This window comes from Candida margitis, assembly GCF_024628925.1.
Source record: "Candida margitis strain CBS 14175 chromosome Unknown scaffold7, whole genome shotgun sequence".
Taxonomy (NCBI): Eukaryota; Fungi; Ascomycota; class Pichiomycetes; order Serinales; family Debaryomycetaceae; genus Lodderomyces; species Lodderomyces margitis.
The window spans coordinates 140,870-160,937 of NW_026261806.1; the positions used below are offsets into that span (position 1 = coordinate 140,870).

General features: G+C 37.3%; 7 protein-coding genes across 7 annotated transcripts; 4 read left to right on the forward strand and 3 right to left on the reverse strand. All coding sequences in view use genetic code 12, as the record gives it.

Moving 5' to 3' along the window:
* Positions 1-665: 665 nt before the first annotated feature.
* Positions 666-3,398, forward strand: MNL1 (Mnl1p; the record flags this gene model as incomplete). Its single annotated transcript, XM_051814543.1, has 1 exon — positions 666-3,398. The coding sequence occupies one exon, from the start codon at positions 666-668 to the stop codon at positions 3,396-3,398; it is 2,733 nt and encodes a 910-aa protein (XP_051671907.1).
* A 389-nt stretch (positions 3,399-3,787) lies between these two features.
* Positions 3,788-6,478, reverse strand: ACE2 (DNA-binding transcription factor; the record flags this gene model as incomplete). The annotated part of the gene is made up of 1 exon (XM_051814544.1): positions 3,788-6,478. One exon carries the CDS (start codon positions 6,476-6,478, stop codon positions 3,788-3,790), a length of 2,691 nt encoding a protein of 896 aa, XP_051671908.1.
* A 1,094-nt stretch (positions 6,479-7,572) lies between these two features.
* On the reverse strand, positions 7,573-8,937 carry KGD2 (alpha-ketoglutarate dehydrogenase; the record flags this gene model as incomplete). The annotated part of the gene is made up of 1 exon (XM_051814545.1): positions 7,573-8,937. One exon carries the CDS (start codon positions 8,935-8,937, stop codon positions 7,573-7,575), a length of 1,365 nt encoding a protein of 454 aa, XP_051671909.1.
* Positions 8,938-12,725: 3,788 nt separating this feature from the next.
* CANMA_002474 (regulator of G-protein signaling domain-containing protein) lies at positions 12,726-14,393 on the forward strand (the record flags this gene model as incomplete). Its single annotated transcript, XM_051814546.1, has 1 exon — positions 12,726-14,393. The coding sequence occupies one exon, from the start codon at positions 12,726-12,728 to the stop codon at positions 14,391-14,393; it is 1,668 nt and encodes a 555-aa protein (XP_051671910.1).
* A 253-nt stretch (positions 14,394-14,646) lies between these two features.
* Positions 14,647-15,435, reverse strand: CANMA_002475 (uncharacterized protein; the record flags this gene model as incomplete). The annotated part of the gene is made up of 1 exon (XM_051814547.1): positions 14,647-15,435. The coding sequence occupies one exon, from the start codon at positions 15,433-15,435 to the stop codon at positions 14,647-14,649; it is 789 nt and encodes a 262-aa protein (XP_051671911.1).
* Positions 15,436-16,158: 723 nt separating this feature from the next.
* HSP104 (chaperone ATPase) lies at positions 16,159-18,855 on the forward strand (the record flags this gene model as incomplete). The annotated part of the gene is made up of 1 exon (XM_051814548.1): positions 16,159-18,855. One exon carries the CDS (start codon positions 16,159-16,161, stop codon positions 18,853-18,855), a length of 2,697 nt encoding a protein of 898 aa, XP_051671912.1.
* A 397-nt stretch (positions 18,856-19,252) lies between these two features.
* On the forward strand, positions 19,253-19,990 carry CANMA_002477 (translation initiation factor 6; the record flags this gene model as incomplete). Its single annotated transcript, XM_051814550.1, has 1 exon — positions 19,253-19,990. The coding sequence occupies one exon, from the start codon at positions 19,253-19,255 to the stop codon at positions 19,988-19,990; it is 738 nt and encodes a 245-aa protein (XP_051671913.1).
* Between the last annotated feature and the right edge of the window lie 78 nt (positions 19,991-20,068).

Consider the following 20,068-nt stretch of genomic DNA (forward strand, 5'->3'; position numbering starts at 1 on the left):
GTAAGACACTGTGGAGCATATTTTGTAAGTGATGGCGGAACGAAGTATAGTACGGATTTAATCGGTGGTAGAGCGGGACTTTAATGGCTCTAACCTACCATCATGATCTTTGCGTAATCCTTACGAAAAGAAGGCTCTTTTACTGAAACAACGACAACAAGCAAAAAAAAAAAACGTTGTTTGTGTGGCATGGTGTAGATTAGCTTTTATATTAAGAGAAGGTTTAAAGTATGAAAGACTCTTTTTTATTCAAAATTATGAGCACCACCCATTCAATTCTTTACTATATCTAGTTGCATATAAGAAGGCTAAGTTAGTCAAGGTTATTTTTAGTTTGAGGTTTTGGTTTAAAGAAGTTGTTAGTTGCCTGTGTGGTTTCTCTGCGGTTGTATGATTTTTTTATTATTCTTAACTGTTTTACATTTTTATATTTTTCTTCTTAATTTTAATTTTTTTATTGTTTTTAAAAAAGGAAAGTCAAAAGAAAATACGAAGACAGAGAGACACAGAGACCACACCCACACAGGCAAAGAGACAGGTATATACAGGGATAACCCAATTAATATACATCCCGTACTTTACTCTCTTGTAAATAAGGCTCAACACAACACTAACTCAAATCCCATCCTCCCCGCATCATTATATTTTACACAAGAGTCTTTTCTATGGATCTAAATCAGGAAACGGACCAGTTGACGTCTGATTTCTACACTGACTTCACTACCAAACCCAACGTTGATAGCAATCAAAAGGTAGATGGTTTTGCCGAAGACTTTGTTATAACACCTGATTCTGGCAATCTAAATCAAACTTTTGCTGCCCAGAATTATCGTCCGACGGATGACGACTATGCCCAGTTGTATTCACAGTATGGGAAGCCTCCCATCAACATAAGCACGGAAGGCATTCAGCAGGATAATCTAGGTGATAATACTTTGTCAGAATTTCAATTAAACGACATCAATTTTGATTTCATTTTAAAATCAGGGCAGCAGCAGCAACAACAACAACAGCCACAGCAGTCCCAGCAACAGCTACAGCAACAGGAAAACCTACTATCGAATAATGTTAACAATCCACAGCTCTTTGTGTCTGATCAAGTGCCCAATCCATCACAGCAACAGGCCCAACAATACTATCAATTACAGAACCAACAAGATGATTTCGAAATCAGTGGGAATTCAAAAGCTGGCACATCAAGCATGCCTGGAGCATTTCTCCACCAAGAAGATAATATGGAAGTGGATGAATCTCCGCCTTTCACTATTGAGCTGGATCTTTATTTTGACCAGGGTCCAGACAATAACTCAATTATTACTAGTAACAACTTGCAACCGCACCACGACAATAGATCATCTATAATTAGCCATAGTAATCATGCCGGGTATCATAGCAATCATTTAAAAAGCCCCATGCAGAACAATGACTTCAATACCAGTCCCTTTGATGATACATCAAGAGTTTCATCCTATCAAAACATGCAATACATGGTAAATAATAACCTAGATGGCCCGCAAGGTATCAACCGACGTAGCTATGTTGATAACGAGAGTCAGAAGATTATGGGGAGGTTGAGAAATGGATCTATAGACTCATACTATGCAGCCAATGTTATAAATCAGCACTTGCATCCTCAGCAGCAACTACCGCAACAGCCGCCGACGTCGCAGCAGCAACTTCAGTATCAGCAACATGCCAATGCCCAGTATAGTACACCAGCCCACCATGATATGTCGCCACTAACAACAACTACATCCAACACGCATTCCATATCATCGCTTCATTCAGCACAACCATCATTTTTCTCAGCGCAACAGTTTTTTTCTCGAAATTCATTGGATCAGCAGCAGCTGTTATTAAACCGACCATCACTGGATATATATGGCCGTCCTTCCATGGATAGTCAACAATCGCAACAGCAGCAACAGCGGAATCCCAGATACTCCAGCTTTACCAATTCGATCTCCAATATGATTCCGTTTATGGGCGATAGAAGCCAATCTCAAAGATCCCCTTCAGGCAATTCGATACAGCCTCTGTTGAATGGTGAACCCACTGCAAATCAATCAAGGCATCTAATTCGTTCCATATTCAAGTCTAATTCGGCTTTAAATTCTACACAAAATCCACTAGCCGATGATACAGATATCAGGGTCGAAAATAGCGATGATGTGAATATGGATGAAATATCGAATCAGTTTCTAACCACACCTGCTGATTCTGCTAATTTGATTATAAACCCCGAGCTTGAGGCCGAAGTTGAACAACCAAAGAAGGCGAAGACATCAAAGAGAAGCTTGTTTACGAGATTCAAGTCCTCCAAGCAAGATGATGGTGATGATACTCCTAAAGTAGGAGAAAAGGAGCCTCTATTGCAAGAAAATGAAAGTTTGGAAACGGCAAATGTTGGTTCTGGTCAAGCATCCAGTGGAACCCCATCTTTCATGACTGGAGGAGCAATCAATTTGGAGAATTCAACTTCAGAATCTTCACAGACTGTTGCTGAACCTGATTATGCCGCATTATTTGAGAATATGGGTAAAAGAAAACCGATTGGATCAAGCTATAGGAAACCAAAGAGGGAAAAATCGAAAGATGATCAACCACAGGCACAGCAGAATTCCAACAATAATGTAACAACATCATCGTTGTTTTTTGGTAAAAATAATCAAAAAGGTCGTGGCACAAGCAGCAATAACTCAATTATGGATAATGCCAGTGCAACCAATATCAGTGTTAGCTCTTCCAATGCGTCATCATCGTTAGTGGCTCAGAGCATGGTTTTAAATGAGAATGATGACCAAACAGTAACTTCTACATCTACCCCACCGCCACCAACTTCGTCATTGGCAAATGCGTCTAAACGCATATTAGGATCCAAGATCATGCTGAAAAACAGCAGAAAATCCTCATCAAAGGTTACCAAGAAGGAAAAAGATAAGGATAAGGATAGAGACATCATTCCCCCGGACGAAGAACCAATAATTGCATCTTTAGATACCCCTGTAGCAACAATGATATCAAAGGGAGTTGAAGTTGACGTTGACTTGGCATCGTTGGATTTACCACCAGATACCAAGATTTTCCCAACATCAATAATCAATTCCAAGAATCGGACGCGTGGAAGAAAAGAGAATAAAGAAGCCGATTTAAATGATGAATCCAAGATCTATTTGTGTAATTACTGTTCACGAAGATTTAAACGACACGAGCATTTGAAACGTCATTTTCGATCATTGCATACTTTTGAAAAGCCATTTGATTGTCCTAAATGTAACAAGAAGTTTAGTCGGTCGGATAATCTTCAACAACATTTGAAAATCCATAATACTGGTGAAGATAATGAGGGTGGTACTGCTATCGAAGAAGAAGAAAATGGCGGTGATGGTGTTGTGTAGGAGAGTGTTGTTTCTAAAGCTGTGAAGCTTTTTCATTTATTTTGTATGGGTTTATATGCAATAGGAAAAGAAATTTGGTGATGTTTTTGAAGTAAATTGTAGGAAAGAAAAGAGAGGTTGTAGTTTAATGCTGGTGATATTAATCAGCTTCATAAGAGGTTGTATGTGTTTAAAATGCAAAATATATTTATTAAAAACGAGTACAAACTGTGAATTGTTACAGTTGGAATTAAAGAAGCAATAAAAATAAATCGGCTGAACTGAAGAAAGGTAAAACCCACACAGAAGGGCTAAAAAATACAGGCACTTCTGGAACATCCTCGCATACACAAGAACCACATATACAGTGATGTATGTCCAGCGTTACTCAAAAGTGAACCCTCCTTTTTCTAGCTCCCCTCTTGAATCAAATCAGTAAACAACCTCTTTTTCACCCGTTCATCGTCAACACCAACAATATCACCACCATCAAAAGTCGTCAATCCACCACCCTTGCTCTTGTTCTTTCGTTTAACTGAAGGTTTATTAACCATGCCACTAACACCACCAACGCAAATATTCCTCTCTTGATGTTTTCTCATGGCATCAATACGGACAAATTCTTTACCACAGGCGCATTTACTCAATTTCGTTTCATTATGACCTTTCAAATGTCTATTCAAGTCGTGTTGTCGAACAAACCTTTTGCCGCAGAATTCACAACCGAACGGTCTGTCACTTAAATGCGTTTGGATATGCGACCGCACATTGTATCGACGCGTAAATACTTTGCCACAGTTTTTAAAAGTACATATAAATTGTTTGTTTTCATTAGGTCCGATCCAGTAGTTGTCCAATTCACCGGGTGGAAGTAGCGATGTCTTTTTGATACGGTATCGCGGTGATGAGTCTTTGAGTTGTTTTTTCAATGAGTTTTTCAGGTTGGGACTGATTACGGGACTCCATTCGAGGTATGGTTGTGTCGATTTGGATTTGACTGGTGTGGAGAGGTAGGTGTTGTTGCGCAATGGAGTGATTTGAGCGACAGTAGCATTGGGATCAGGGCTGGTGTCTAGCTGTTGTTGTGGAGGTTGTGATTGTGGTTGTATTTGTGATGGTGATACATCCTTGGTTGTTGGTTTATCTGGAGATGTAAAGTAACGTATTGGTGACGAGTTTATGGTTGAAAATGGTGATGAATTTAAGTAGTTAGGGTTGCGAGTAGGGCTTTGAGTGGATTGTCTTGCTGAAGTTGTTGTTGCTGTTGATGGATTGTAACGTTGACTCAACTGCTGTATTTGTTGTTGCTGTTGTTGGACTTGTATTTGGTCTAGAGCCGACTTGTGCAGTGACTCATTATTGAGTTGTCCTTCTTCTTGAATCTGGTGTAATGATCCAGTTAAAGCCTGTTCCGGTTGCTTTTGCTGTTGCTCAATTGACTGTCGATTGTAGTACATTGGGGTATAGAAGTTGACACTGGAATTTCTCAAGCTTGGATGTAAGGGAGAGATATCTTGTTGATTTTGATTATTGCCAAATAAACTGGACCGGTTGGGAGACGGAGACTGTGGTTCTGGGGATGATTGCCAGTTTGGTGAATCGTTTGAATTTGAGAGTGTTGGTGGTGAAGGAGGCGGTAAAAAGGTGTTGAAGAGGAGATTATTGGCAATTTCATTTCCTTGTTGTTGTTGTTGTTGTTGCTGCTGCTGCTGCTGTTCATTAGATTGTGGAGGAGGCTGCTTTTTATTTGCTGAAGCATGTGCCATTGCCGGCGACATCAATTGTTGTTGTTGGTTTTCTTGTGTTGCAACGTTTCGGTACGTATTCTCATTATTAATGGATTTACCCAGGTCCATTTGAGCAAAAGTTGGATCTTGGACAGGTAAAGGAACATATTGCAAATCAGAAATCATTTGATTATCATTGCTTTGTTTTATCAAGTCTTCTTCTTCCAATAACGGTTCAAAATCATCAATATACTCAAACGGCAATTTCGGTTGCAAAAAAGCATCACCCATGAAGCTATTTTTCCTTTGTCTTTGTTGTGGCAGCAGTTGCAGTTGTTGCATCGATTGTAGTGATTGCAAGTATTTAGCTGAATATGAATTGATGATATTATTGGTTTCACCTTGACGATATTGATGCTTGTTGGACATTCTTGCTTGTAGCGGTGAAGGTGACATTTGGGCATCTTTATTCAACCTTTCTCTTGGCGCTGGTGGTGGGAATTTGTAAGATTTGGGGCTCTGATTAGTGACAACATAATCATTTTGTTTCAAGTTACGTGGTTGGGTGGTGCTAATTTGTTGAGGGAAATTGTGATTTTGGTTTTGTTGTGTTTTAGTTGGTGTTGAAATTTGCTTGATTGGTGACAGTTGTGCCAAACGATTATTACTAAAGTCTTCATCACCGTCATCACTGGCATTAACAAGAAGATCAGGTCTTTCTTCGAAATTGAAGCTAAGTATATCTTGGCTTGGAAGGTCTTTTAAGGGAGATTTATTCTGTAATTTTGATTGCGATTGTGTTTGATTTAAGGCAGCACCGATGTTATCTAGTTTTTGCAGTTGTTGTTGCAGTTGTTGCAGAAATTGAGTTTGGCTATTACCACCTCCATTAAGTAAATCACCAGGGGTGATATTCCTCCAATCAATAGACTTGCCAAATAACTGTTGATTAGGCTTATAAAATTCACTAGGCTGGATATTTCCACCAAGAGAGAAATCTCTCGTATGATCAATAAAACCAAAAATTGCCGTGCCGCTCATTTGTCTACTGTGGGTTTTCGATTTGTGTCTTGTGTGATGACTATATGATGCTGAAGCTGATGCGAATGCGGCACCGGCTCCGTTGTTGTTGCTATTGGCCATGGCAAAGCCACTTGGCACGTCCAAGTCTTGCAAGCCATGAAGTGTCTCATTAATCAAGAGATCGATATCATTGTTGTTTTCATTAGCAGCGTCATTATTATTGTTATTGCTGTTCGAAATAGTGTTATTATTGTTACTTGGGGTGAGGTCTTGAGGCAACCAGAATTGATCAAAATTGTCGACATTTAGTTGGAGATCCAGTCTCATCACCTCTCCTTCGTCTCCAAACATGAGATATTTATCCATCACTTAATTTGTTAAAGCTGGCAAATATTCTGGGGGGTGGTGGATTTTAGTTTACAATCTGAGTTTCAAAAGAATGATTGGTTTTAAAATGAAAGTTGTAGATGATGTATGATGATATTGAAGTTGTTGTTTAAGATTCAGACTCTGGTTTCAGATCTTTTCTTTTCTTTTCTTTTATCCAGTTTCTGATAAGCAATCTGTATTGTAGTATAGTAGTATATGGCTGAGGGGACTTAAGGATGGTGGTTATAGTAAAAAAAAAGTGGTCTTTATGTGCCTAATTTTAAAGTAAGAAAAAATTATTCTGTAGTTATGTTGAAATCCCTTCTCTCTTTCTGTTTCTCTTTGCTACGCCTTGTAGTTGCATTCGTATCACAGAATGTATGTTTAATAATATAGAAAAAAGTAGCAACAAAAAGAGAAGAATAAGTTGACAGTTTGAGTAAAAATAAAGTGTATAATTAGTGGATTCTAAAATTGATGCAAAAACTACTTTGTATTGCAATCAACTTGCCTAATTAGGACACAAGGTAAACATTTCCAATTTTTTTCTCGATTCTCTTTTTCTTTTTGATTTTGTGTGGCTATCACAATCTATATGGTTTAATCGGTAGCGCAGTGCTACGATGAATACCGGTTTTGTTCTATTTCATAATATTCCTAATTGCTGTTTCATTTTGCGACAAAGTTTGTGTTAACATGCACAAAACATAAAGAAGTAATAAAATGCGCTAAGTGAAATACGAAGGAGGTGGTGTGGGACGACAGGGTGTGGGGGTGTTGATTGCAGAGGGGGAAGGAAACGTGCCCTGTTTTGATAGTAGGGGTCGTTTGACCGCTATTAATACGCTACATTCAACGCTTGTTTGTCGATTTGGGAATTCAGGTATAGATAATACCATATTACAATTATAATCATCAGTACCACTAATATTCCCATAATACCAACTCATACCTCACTTACCCTTCTTGTTCATCAGGACTATAAATACTTTATCTTTTATTTTTGCTAAATAGTTATTAAATATATATATATATATATAAATAAATGATCACCCAATAACTCAAATGAGCCTACTTTACTCTAAAAGCAACATCTTTCTTGGATCTTCAATCAACTCTTTAATTGTCTTTAAAAATGTTACTGCTTCTCTACCATCTAAAACTCTGTGATCATAAGTCAAGGCCAAGTACATCATTGGACGCGAAACAATTTGTCCATTTACGGTAACTGGTCTTTGTTTTACACCATGCAATCCCAAAACAGCAGTTTGCGGCATATTGATGATTGGTGTACCATATAATGAACCAAAGACACCTCCGTTGGAGATGGTGAATGTACCACCAACCATGTCTTCCAAAGCTAACTTACCGTCTCTGGCCTTTTTACCCAAGTTGGAAATTTCTTGTTCAATTCCCAAAATGGATCTTGATTCGGCATTACGCACAATTGGAGTGACTAAACCCTTGGGGGTGGCCACGGCAATTGAAATATCGGTGTAATCTCTAAATACTAAAGTATCATTGTTTTCAATAGCGGCATTGACGGCTGGGATATCCTTGGCAGCTAAACAAGCAGCTTTCGAGAAAGCACCCATGAAACCCAACTTGATACCAGTCTTTTCTAAAAATTCATCCTTGTATAATTTTCTCATTTCCATCAAGTTGGACATATCAACTTCGTTGAAAGTAGTCAACGAAGCAGCAGTGTTTTGCGATTCCTTAAGACGTTCAGCAATTCTCAATCTCATTCTGTTCATCTTGACTCTTTCTTCATTTCTGGAAAAGTTGGTAAAAGTTGGTGCAGTGTCTGATGATGAACTTTCCTTCTTTTGAGGTGCTGATTTTGATTCCTTTTCTGGTTCTTCTTTTTTGGCAGGAGCTGGTTTCGATTCTGATTCTTGCTTCTTTGGCTCCTCTTTCTTTGGTTCTTCCTTCTTTTCTCCTTCATCATCTTTAGGCTTGGCTGATTCTGTTTCTTCCTTCTTGGCACCGCCTTCTGGTGCTTCACCTTCTTCAATTTCAGCAATTTCTTGTCCAACTTCAACAGTGGCTTCAACATCGACTAAAAACTTTGTTATAGTACCACTGACTGGTGCATTAACCTCGACATCAATTTTGTCAGTTTCAATGGTGGCAATAGTTTCATCTTGGTTTACAAAATCTCCAACTTCTTTGTTGAAAGCAGCTAAAGTACCTTCAGTGATGGATTCAGCCATATCTGGTACCTTAACTTTTGTCGACGCATATCTGACGGAACCTAACGATGAGGAAGCAAATTTGTAGTTACTGTTGTGGTTGATAGTAGAACGAGCAATTGGTTGACTATGGAGAGATCTAGTTGCTTCAACACTAGCAAATTTCAAACTAGTGGTGGCGACACTTGACTTGAGTGCTCTCTGTGCAGTTCTCTTTAAACTTGAATTAACTCCTCTAGATAACATTGTGTGTGGGGGATGAAAGTTGTGTGGTATAGTCTTTAGTTTGAATATGTAGTTGTAAGGGGAGAAGATGGTAACGTCTCTATAGTTGTAATTGATTAATTCAATAAGTCTATAATTCCAAAGAAGAAAAAAGTTGGAAAATTCGTTTCAAAAGTTGTGGTGGTGGAGATTTAGAGGAAGAGGAAAAAAAATAAAAAAAATTTTTGTTGCTAAATTACTTAATTTACTATTGGTGACATTACTACATTTGCTCGGTTATTGAAACTGAGCAGAAGAAAAAAACTCCGGGATTGATGGACGAGAGAATTAAAAAGAACACATTTTGTAACCGAGATGCTTCCGGAGTAGTAGATGATGACTTAAAGGATAAATAAAGACCAAACTAACAGAAGTATAAGGTCATCAATAATTGTCTAAAAAGAGAAAGAGAAAGAGAGATGCGAGTATTACATAGTTTAGTCTAGAAGTAAGATATTCAACTGAAATGAATTAATGACAGATATTTGAGCCCGGTAGATTTAGGAAGCGTGCGTTTCTGTTTCTCCGAAACAGAATTTTTTTTTTGTCCACGCACTGTAGGGTCCGGTTCGCTAAGTTACTTAGCTTTTTTTCGTAGCCCCGGGTAACTCAGGAGAGAAAGAACATAATGATAACTGGACGTAGATGCAGAGAAAACTCCGAACTATGGCTAATATTTGGTTGCAAAAGGATTATCAGATAAAGAAAGGGGATAGGTATAATCTGAATACCACAATTGAGAAAGATGCTTTTCTTCTTCATTTCGAAATGAAGTACTAGGGAAGTTCCTCCTTTATTCTAATTAAGATAAGGGTAAGCTTTGGGTTCTTTTACTAGTGAAGGTGATTGATCTAATGCAATAGTTTTCAACTGGGGAAGGCGAAGACAATATTGAAATGAGAAATCTTATTTTGATATAATTTTGCAACTAAAAATTATTGAAAAACAAGAACACACTGTGCAAGAAACTGTTTGTCTGTCTTCTTTTGTGTAGTGGAGTTAAATTTCCTAGATTGCCAACTATCAATGGATAAAGTTGTGATAAAGAGAGGAGCTAAGGAAGTAAAGAGAAATTAGGTAGTCAATGTTTATCTCTCTCGTATGACTTAAATACGATTTCTCTTGTCGTGTATAGAACATTGTTGAATATGACAAAGGGAAGAACTGAAACTGAAGGAGGTTAAGGTAAGAAGGAATAAAGAAGAAGATTATTACCTAAAGTAGTAAACCATGAAAAAATACGAGTAGAAACATAAGAAGTTGAAGTATCGTTATTTGCTTTGTTATAAACTCTGTTCTTTAGTTTGCAAAGACTATATAAGGTACAGCAAGAGTGACTATATTTAAGAGGTTCAGCATTTAAAAACATATCTGTATATCGGTATTATAACCATTGCATATATAACCGAGTGAAGATTAAAAGCCACGCTGTACACTAAGACGGCGTTATCAGTAGAAGGAGATATACTACTGGCTAAAGATTGAAGTTAGAACATAAAGCAAACTAAAAGGGATCCTTAAATAGAAGGTGTATTATCATAGCTAGGGAAGGATTGTGGAGTAGACAATAATTAAAAAACAGAGTTAAGACGGAAAAGAAAGAAGCGGGCTTTAGGTTTATTATATTAAAGCGGTTTTAATTAATTACTTATACCCTTCTTCATTCAATCGTAGTGTTAGGGTTAGTTACTTAACTGTTTGTGTGTATATATAGACAGCGAGGATCTCTTTTACTTTTTCAAATTGAGAACAATGACTTACTGAAAAGCCTCAATTGAAAATTGAAAAGTAAAACATTGTTAGAAAGACGGGGTGAGAAAATATAAAGATGCGGAGAAATGAGGGGTTAATCAATGGTAACAATAAGAATACTTAGTTACTATTTATTTAAGTTTGCTTTACTTGAGATAACAAACGTTTATTATTTAGTATTTAGTATTTAGTAAAAATCTAAATTCTATTTCTTTTTTATTTCTTCAATTCAACAACAATATGCTTAGAGGTATATTACACAAACACAGAAATAATAATAACAATAAATAAAAACCACCGAAATGCGGAGTAAGAGGAAAAGAAACAAAAAAGAAAAAGACATCATCATCCCTCATCATCATTCGTCGTCTGTCATTATATATACAAAATACGTAATAGCATTAAAAAATTACTGTCTTGCAATAGTAGCAGTAAATAGGAGAAAGTAGCAGTAGAACAAGTAGAACAAGTAGAACAAGTAGAACAAGTAGAACAAGAAGAACAAGAAGAAGAAGTGTGTCAAGTTATGCCATATGAATATCTCACATTCTTCTTTATATGACTGTACTAGTCCAACATTTATTATAATAACAATGTATTCTATGCCCCCAGGATGTTAAGCATACCCAGAACAAAGTTAGATGTAGTGTATATGAGAGGGGGGAAGTTGACAGTTGGTCACAACGTTTTACAAACGATGAAAGCTTATCTCTCTCTTTCTATCCTTTTCAAAACTGATCTCCAACAAATTTCTTGTTTGTTTCTTGACACCCGCTCCATCTCTATTACTTTAAACTTCTGTTGCATTGCACTGCAACACCATCTCTACTGAGGGAAAGCAAAAGTGAAAAAAAATAAATGACATCTAAAATTACGTTTTCTGTATCCTATAACTGCTAAAAACTAACAATCAACTACTAATAATAAAATACGCATTACGTATAAAATATTCATTTATTTATAGGCTTCATGATGTTTCAAGAACAACACGAGTCTATCATTTTATAATCTCCACACCACATCGTCAACTACACTGATGCCAATACCAACACTTAAGTGGTATCTATTCCTTTGTTTCTCAATTGGCATATGTGTGCGTGTAGTTACTCTCTATATATGTATCGGAGTTTAACACTGCTTACGACCTTCTTATATCCATAACTATAATATAATAATAATAATAATATTGATATTGTACTATGTATCTTTTTGGGTTACTAAGCCGAAAATGTAAAAAAAGTTAAATGTTAAAACCTAAAACTAAAGAAAAGGTAGTGTAATCAAGATCAAAAATCAAAACAAATACTGTAACTATTGTGCTGTTCAAATATGTTTCAAAGAGGGGGTGTAAATCTCTTTTGTATCTTTTAGTCTCTGCATACTGCATAATCTAGTAACGTATTAATGCATGGTATTTACTGTGGATACTGATCTGGAACTATATAACAAACTGTGGCTATATAGTAGACAAGTGCAACCACCCTTTCTCTTTCAAGCCCCTTGCTAGCCTTCTTTTCTAACTGATTAGATTAAAGTGGGCTATGGAGAGCTAACAGATAGGAATATACGTCATCGCTTGCTAGTTTTACATAATTGCACGACTAGTTTTGGCTTACTCATAGAGTGTAAAAATTATAATAATAATAATAAATTAACACAAGATACATTTTTAGGTACTACCCACTAAATTTAGTTTGTGCAATAATCTAAAAAATAACAATACATTATATTACGTAATTGTTTAATCATTTGTTATTGTCTTATTACGTAATTACAAACCTATTTTCTCTTTTATCTATCTATCTAACTATCTATCCACAGTCTAATTACATATAAGTATATATATATATATAGATCAATATACTTCGAGATATCATCATAAATTGAGTTTCCACAATTATTTTACTTCCTAATCTTTTATCTTTTTTATACAACAACAACAACAACATCCTTTTTTTATCATCAATAGATTTTAATGTATTTATAGACAAACAACACCATCTTATTACACTAAAACAATGAATGACTTTCAGATAAAGACCAATAGAATATCTTCAACAGCCCCAACAACACCTTGTGTTGCAGCCAAACATTTCAATCTACTTTATGACAGTAGTCTTCAACAGCTGCAGCAACAAGAAGAGCAAGATTCATTTAATATTCCTTCTCTTCATGATTTAATCCACAACTCAACCACTTCTTTGGATAAAGATGCAACTACACAAAGCAACAACGCCAAGTATGTAACTCCACCTCATCCTGCTGCTAATAATAATAACAATCCAAAGATTACCCTTCAATCATTTAACAATTATCTAGCTTCAATCCACTGTCAAGAGAATTTACAATTTATTCTTGAATTGAACAAGTACCTAACTTCTTCCATTAATGATAAAACTCAATCACTTACCCACTGGCAACACATTTATTCCAAATTCTTAATTTCTGAATCGGATTGGGAAGTTAATTTACCGGGTCGTTTAAGTTCAAACTTACATTATGCCCAATACCCAAATGAATCAGTATTACAAAATTGCGAACTGTATATCATCAATGAGCTTTTACAAAATTTATACCATGAATATTTGAAAACTGTCACCTGGAATAAATGTGGATTATATAGACGAAGATCGGTGGCTTTATGTTCTTGTCCTTTGAGGAAAAACAGTGCAAGCAGCACTAGCAATAGTCATTTTTTAGCTGAATCTGATAACAACATCATCAATGACAACGACAACAGCAATGACAGCAGCACCAGCAAGAATATCTCGGCCAATTTCAATTCTAATATACTGCCTTTGCATGTTAAACCTACAATTGATACTACCACTATTATTGAACACCAGGGTCCTTTAACTCCACCTTATTCACCTCCTCCATATTTGCAACAGCAGCAACAGCAGCAACAGCAACAGCAACAGTCAACAGTACTGCTGCAATACCTAAACTTGCCAACTTCTGCGCTGTCATCTCAATCACAACCACATTCACTGTTGAGTCGTCATATTTCGTTCTTTAGCAAGAACAATAAGAGACGCCACAGTAATAATAGCAATAAATCTACGACCCACAAATACCACGACCATCATAGTAGCCACAGCCACAAAAACACCAACAACAGTGCTAATAACAGCCGCAAAAACAGCCAAAGCAAGAGTGCTGACTATAAGTCAGCAGTAATGATTGATGGTTACGATTACTACTCCATACCTGCTGAGTTTGAAAATGACTATAGCAGTATCATATCATCAACATCTAAATCTTCGGCTTCATCATCTTTAGCACCACCAGCTCACCCACCTACATCCAGCTCGCATCCACCATCAATATGTTCCAATTTGGGCTCAGATGCATTATCTTCTTCCTCATCAACATCTTCCAAAGTGTCTGCTTTTGGTGAAGATGGTGCTGGTGCTACTGGTTCATATTCGTCATCACCCAAGCAAACAGCAGATACACCAAGAACGTCAAGGAATAATTCAAGCAGTTCAAAGTCAAGCTCTTCGGGTAGTAATCACTACAAGAGTATATCCTCGCCCATAGCTTTGGTCACTAGTCCTGGAGGTACTGGTACAGGCGGAAGCATACACAAAATTGTTGATAATTCGATGAATTATTTCAACAAGATGAAGAAATTTAAATTTAAAAGAAGTAACCACGAAGAGGGAGAAGATGAGGATGAATGAGAGAGAGAGAGAGGTACTGTGCTTTGCTACACGAGAGATAGATTGTGATGGTGTTGACTTTGATGGACTGTGTTCTTTTTCAATTCTAAATACTTGATGAGATTATGAAAACGTCTTTTATTTTTTTCTTGAAGATTAACTCATATTAGGTTTTGTTATAGAGATATATCCTTTAAATTGAAATGATGATTAATGCCTCATGATAAAAAGTACCAGTGGTATAACTGTAGTAATTGAAATGAATAATTCGTTTCTACAATTGTATTCGTATCTTACTATAACCATCTTCTTCATCAACATTTGCCAAAGGTTTACCGCCACCACATTGTAAATCATCGATATTTCTTGATACCCAGCATTGATTCTCAGGAGTATCAACAACAAACATCTTAAACAGTTTAATAAAATTCAACCCGACATAATGTAACTTCTTGGCTTTAAATTTGTACCAAATACGTTTCAATTGTGGCACATTGACAAAATTGGGTTTAATAAAGAATTGTGCAACCTCTCCTGGGTTTATTGAACAACTAAATAATAAGGTATTGAGCTTTGATACACCGACACGTTTGCCTAACGCGAGACTGGTTCCTATTGAGAAGTAAAGTGGTGGGATGCCCAAAGTGATTTCGCCTGTTTGGTCGAAAGTTTGTTCCAAGTATATGGTTATGTATCGGCTCAAGTAGCCACCGCTGCCGTGGATCAGTTCGAGGCAGGATGTGATGGGGATCCAATGAGGAAAAGGTTGTGCAATTGTGGGTGTTTGTGCGTTTGGTGTATTTGGTGCATTTTGGTCATGGGTCTGGTCATTTCTGATAAGAAGAGTCCAGTACTTGAGTTGCCTATCGTATATCATTGAACTGTGGACTGATTTGATGTAGAATATGTTGGTGGTGTCGGATAGTTTTGCCGTGTGATTGGAAACGAGCGCATTTAGGGTGGATATGGTGTAGATATGTGGTGGTTGTGGTTGCTGCTGCATATGTTCCTGGTGGTGGGTTTTGATGAAGGATATTGGTGTTGATGTGGTTGGGTTAGTCATGGGTGATGTGATTGCGTTGGTTGTATCTAGATCGGTCCATCGAATATCAAGGAACTGATCACGAAGAGAGACACATTGAGACCATGATGAAGCGAGCAAGACTATTAAGATGTAACTCAACATTTAGAGCCATAGTAGAGAGGGTAGGAAGAGAGTGAGAAGTATAATTTAAATGAACGTGTGCTTTTGATTGCCTTTACCGTATGCTTTATGTAATTGGTAGCATAACAAACCCTAAGAAGTTCCAAAAGACAGTAGTAGTGATATATTGAGATATCCTTCAGCCGCATTAGTTGTGGGCAAATTGGGCAGTAAGGGGTGGAGCGTAAGGTGCGGTGAGACCAAAACTTGTGAGGGAAACGGAGGTATATGGTTACATATGGTTAGTTTCTAAATTTAGTACTGCTGTTCTTGTTCTAGTAAGTTCTCGGGGTCTCTAGAATTATCTAGAACAAAATTTTGTATTTTCTTCTCAATTGCGCAATAATAAAAATTGAACTTAACACAAAATCTCTTCAACATATGACTTTTGCTATTAACAACAATATTATTACTGACAATCCATTATCAAATAAGAATCGAGATATAAATACAAACCATTCCAACCTCCTTCAATTGCTATTCTTTATATTTCAGTCTGCCTTTTTTTTATCAATTCACGTTTTATAATCCACAACTACTACTACTACTACTACTACATAGCAAAACTAGAATAAAAGAAAAATGGATGAAACTCAATACACTGATAACGCATTGCGTATAATACAAAATGCCACCAACTTGTGTAAAGAAAATTCAAATACTCAATTGCTTCCAATACATTTACTTGCCGCGTTCATTCCAACCGATGACACTGAAGGATCAACTCCTTACTTGCAAACATTGATTCAAAAAGCTAGATACGAATGGCCAGCATTTGAAAGAACTGTCAATAAACATTTGGTTAGGTTGCCTAGTCAAAGCCCTCCTCCAGATGATGTTAGACCTAGTTATCAATTGGGTCAGGTCTTGCAAAACGCCGCCAAGATTGAGAAACAGCAAAAGGACTACTACATTGCTCAAGACCATTTGTTATTGGCTCTTTTGGAAGACCAATCGGTTAAGGATATCTTCAAAGAAGCTGGAATCAAAACTGATGCCATCAAAACTCAAGCTGTCGAATTAAGAGGTGATCAACGAATTGATTCTCGTCAAGCTGATTCATCTTCCAGTTATGAGTTTTTGAACAAGTACTGTGAGGACTTCACTGAAAAAGCCAGAGAAGGCAGAATTGACCCAGTCATTGGAAGAGAAGAAGAAATCAGACGGGTTATTAGAGTCTTGGCTAGAAGATCCAAATCAAACTCGGTTCTTGTTGGTGATGCTGGTGTGGGTAAAACTTCGATTGTTGAAGGTGTCGCACAAAGAATTGTTGATGGCGATGTACCTAATATCTTGTCCAGTGCTCGATTGTTTTCTCTTGATATGGGCGCATTAACTGCTGGTGCTAAATATAAGGGTGAATTTGAAGAGAGATTAAAAGGAGTTTTGAATGACATCACCAAATCAAAAGAATTTATCATTTTGTTTATCGATGAAATTCATACTGTTATGGGTGATGGTAAATCGGACGCAGCTAATCTCTTGAAGCCAATGTTGGCCAGAGGTGAATTACATTGTATTGGTGCTACTACTTTTGCCGAATACCGTAAATTCATTGCCAAGGATGGTGCTTTTGATAGACGTTTCCAAAAGATTGATGTGCCAGCAGCCACTGTCAATGAAACCATTGCTATATTGAGAGGTTTGCAACCAAGATATGAAATTCATCACGGGGTTAGAATCTTGGACAGTGCTTTAGTCACTGCTGCTCAATTGGCATCAAGATATTTGACCTATAGAGCCTTGCCCGATTCAGCAGTTGACTTGGTCGATGAAAGTGCTGCTGCTGTTGCCGTGGCTAGAGACTCCAAGCCAGAAGAGTTGGACACCCTTGAACGTGAATTGCATTTGGTTGAAGTTGAAATCAATGCATTGGAAAGAGATAAGGATGCCGATGCCAACTCAAAGGAGAGATTGGAAGCTGCAAAAAAGAAAAAAGCCAGCATTGAAGAACAAATGGGTCCACTTAGAGAAAGATTCAATCAAGAGCGTGCCGGCCACGATTTACTCATTGCGGCAAAGAGAAAATTGGATGACTTGGAAGTTAAAGCTCAAGATGCTGAAAGAAGACACGACACTGCCACTGCTGCTGATTTAAGATATTTTGCCATCCCCGATGTTGAGAAACAAATTGAAGAGTTGGAAATTCGAGTAGCAGAGGAAGAATCATCGAATTTGGAAAGCTTGTTGAAGAATGCTGTTGGGCCTGATCAAATTTGTGAAACTGCTGCTAGATTAACTGGTATCCCAGTGACAAAGTTGAGTCAAGCGGAAAATGCTAAATTAATCAACTTGGAATCAGAATTGTCGAGTGCTGTTGTGGGTCAATCAGAGGCCGTCAAAGCGGTTTCCAATGCCATTAGATTAAGAAGATCGGGCTTGTCCAACCCTAACCAACCGCCATCATTCTTATTCCTTGGTCTTTCGGGTTCAGGTAAAACTGAATTAGCCAAGAAATTGGCCGGGTTCCTTTTCGCTGATGAAAAGGCCTTGATTAGAATTGATTGTTCAGAATTGGATAAATGGTCAACGTCAAAACTTTTGGGTTCAAATGCCGGGTTTGTTGGTTATGGAGAGGGAAACATTCTTGCTGAGCCACTAATTAGAAGACCATACTCGGTGGTGCTATTTGATGAAGTTGAGAAAGCGGCGCCGGAAGTATTGACGATTCTTTTGCAAATTTTGGATGATGGAAGAATCACTGATGGTGAGGGAAAGTTAGTCAATTGTTCCAATGCCATATTCATCATGACCTCGAATTTAGGAGCTCAGTATATCAGTGAGTCAAAGGGAAGTAAGATTGATGCTGCTACCAAGGAACATGTCATGACTGTCGTCAAGTCTCATTTCAGACCCGAGTTTTTGAATCGTATTTCCAATATTGTCATTTTCAATAGATTATCAAGAAAAGCAATTTCCAAGATTGTTCACATTAGATTGAATGAATTGACCAAGAGATTTGAGGATAATGGCAAGAGAATAACTTTGCACCTTGATGATGATGCCATGAATTATTTAATCAAGAATGGGTGGTCTGCCGATTTAGGTGCTAGACCTTTGAATCGTTTGATTCAGAATGAAATTTTGAATAGATTGGCCGTTTTCATCTTGAAGGGACAAATCAAAGATAAGGAGACAGTTAATGTTGTTGTTGGTGAAAAGGGGTTGGAGGTTTTACCCAACCACGAAGCTGAAGATGAAAATATGAATGATGTTAATGATTGGGAAGATAGTGAAGACGAAGATGAGGATGAGGATGAAAATGAAGCATTGGATTAGATTAGGAATTTTGGTGATGCATTGTTGTAACTCTTGAATGTATAGCATTTTGTATAAGAAGAATAGAAAGACACTTATATTGTGAAGAGCATTTTGCTTTATACTTGTATATCTATAAAGTATTACGCCGCATTGACTACCCAATTAGTAATAGTAATTGAATTCTGTCTCTCTCTCTCTCCTCTTTTTTGTGCACTATTGCACTACCACCTCATCGTGTCTTTTATTTTGCCATTTTCGTTTTTTCTTCATCCTCTTTTCATCAGCTTTTAGAGTCATCATCAAAAAATCAAAACATTGATAGAATAGTATAAATACCACTTGGATATCACTATTTACATTTCATATAATATTCCTATACTTTTATCAAATCAAACATTTTTTTTGCTAATAAATTATGGCCACTAGAACTCAATTTGAAAATTCTAACGAAGTTGGAGTCTTTTCCAAATTAACCAATTCATATGCTCTTGTTGCTGTGGGAGGATCAGAAAATTTTTACTCATCATTTGAAGCTGAACTAGGTGACGTTATCCCTATTGTCCATACCACTATTGCCGGTACTCGTATAGTTGGACGAATGACGAGTGGAAATAGACGTGGGTTATTGGTTCCTACCCAGACTACTGATCAAGAATTAATGCATTTGAGAAACTCGTTACCTGACTCAGTCAAGATCCAACGTGTTGAGGAACGATTATCAGCATTGGGAAATGTTATATGTTGTAACGATTATGTCGCATTAGTACATCCTGATATCGAACGAGAAACTGAAGAATTGATTGCTGATGTATTGGGGGTGGAGGTATTTCGTCAAACAATTGCCGGTAATGTCCTTGTTGGATCATACTGTGCCTTGAGTAATCAAGGTGGATTGGTGCACCCGCAAACTTCAATACAAGATCAAGAAGAATTGAGTAGTTTGTTGCAAGTGCCTTTGGTTGCCGGTACAGTGAATAGAGGATCCAATGTGGTTGGTGCTGGATTGGTGGTTAATGATTGGTTTAGTGTTGCTGGATCAGATACTACGGCGCCGGAGTTGTCGGTTATTGAATCGATTTTCAGGTTGCAGGATGGACAACCCGAAGCCATTGGTGGTAATTTGAGAGATACCTTGATTGAAACTTATTCGTGAGGAGAGGGGTAGAGAAAGATAGAGGGAGAGGAGTTGCTACAGCTATTTTGCTGGGGAAATAGAGGATGCGTTGAGGTT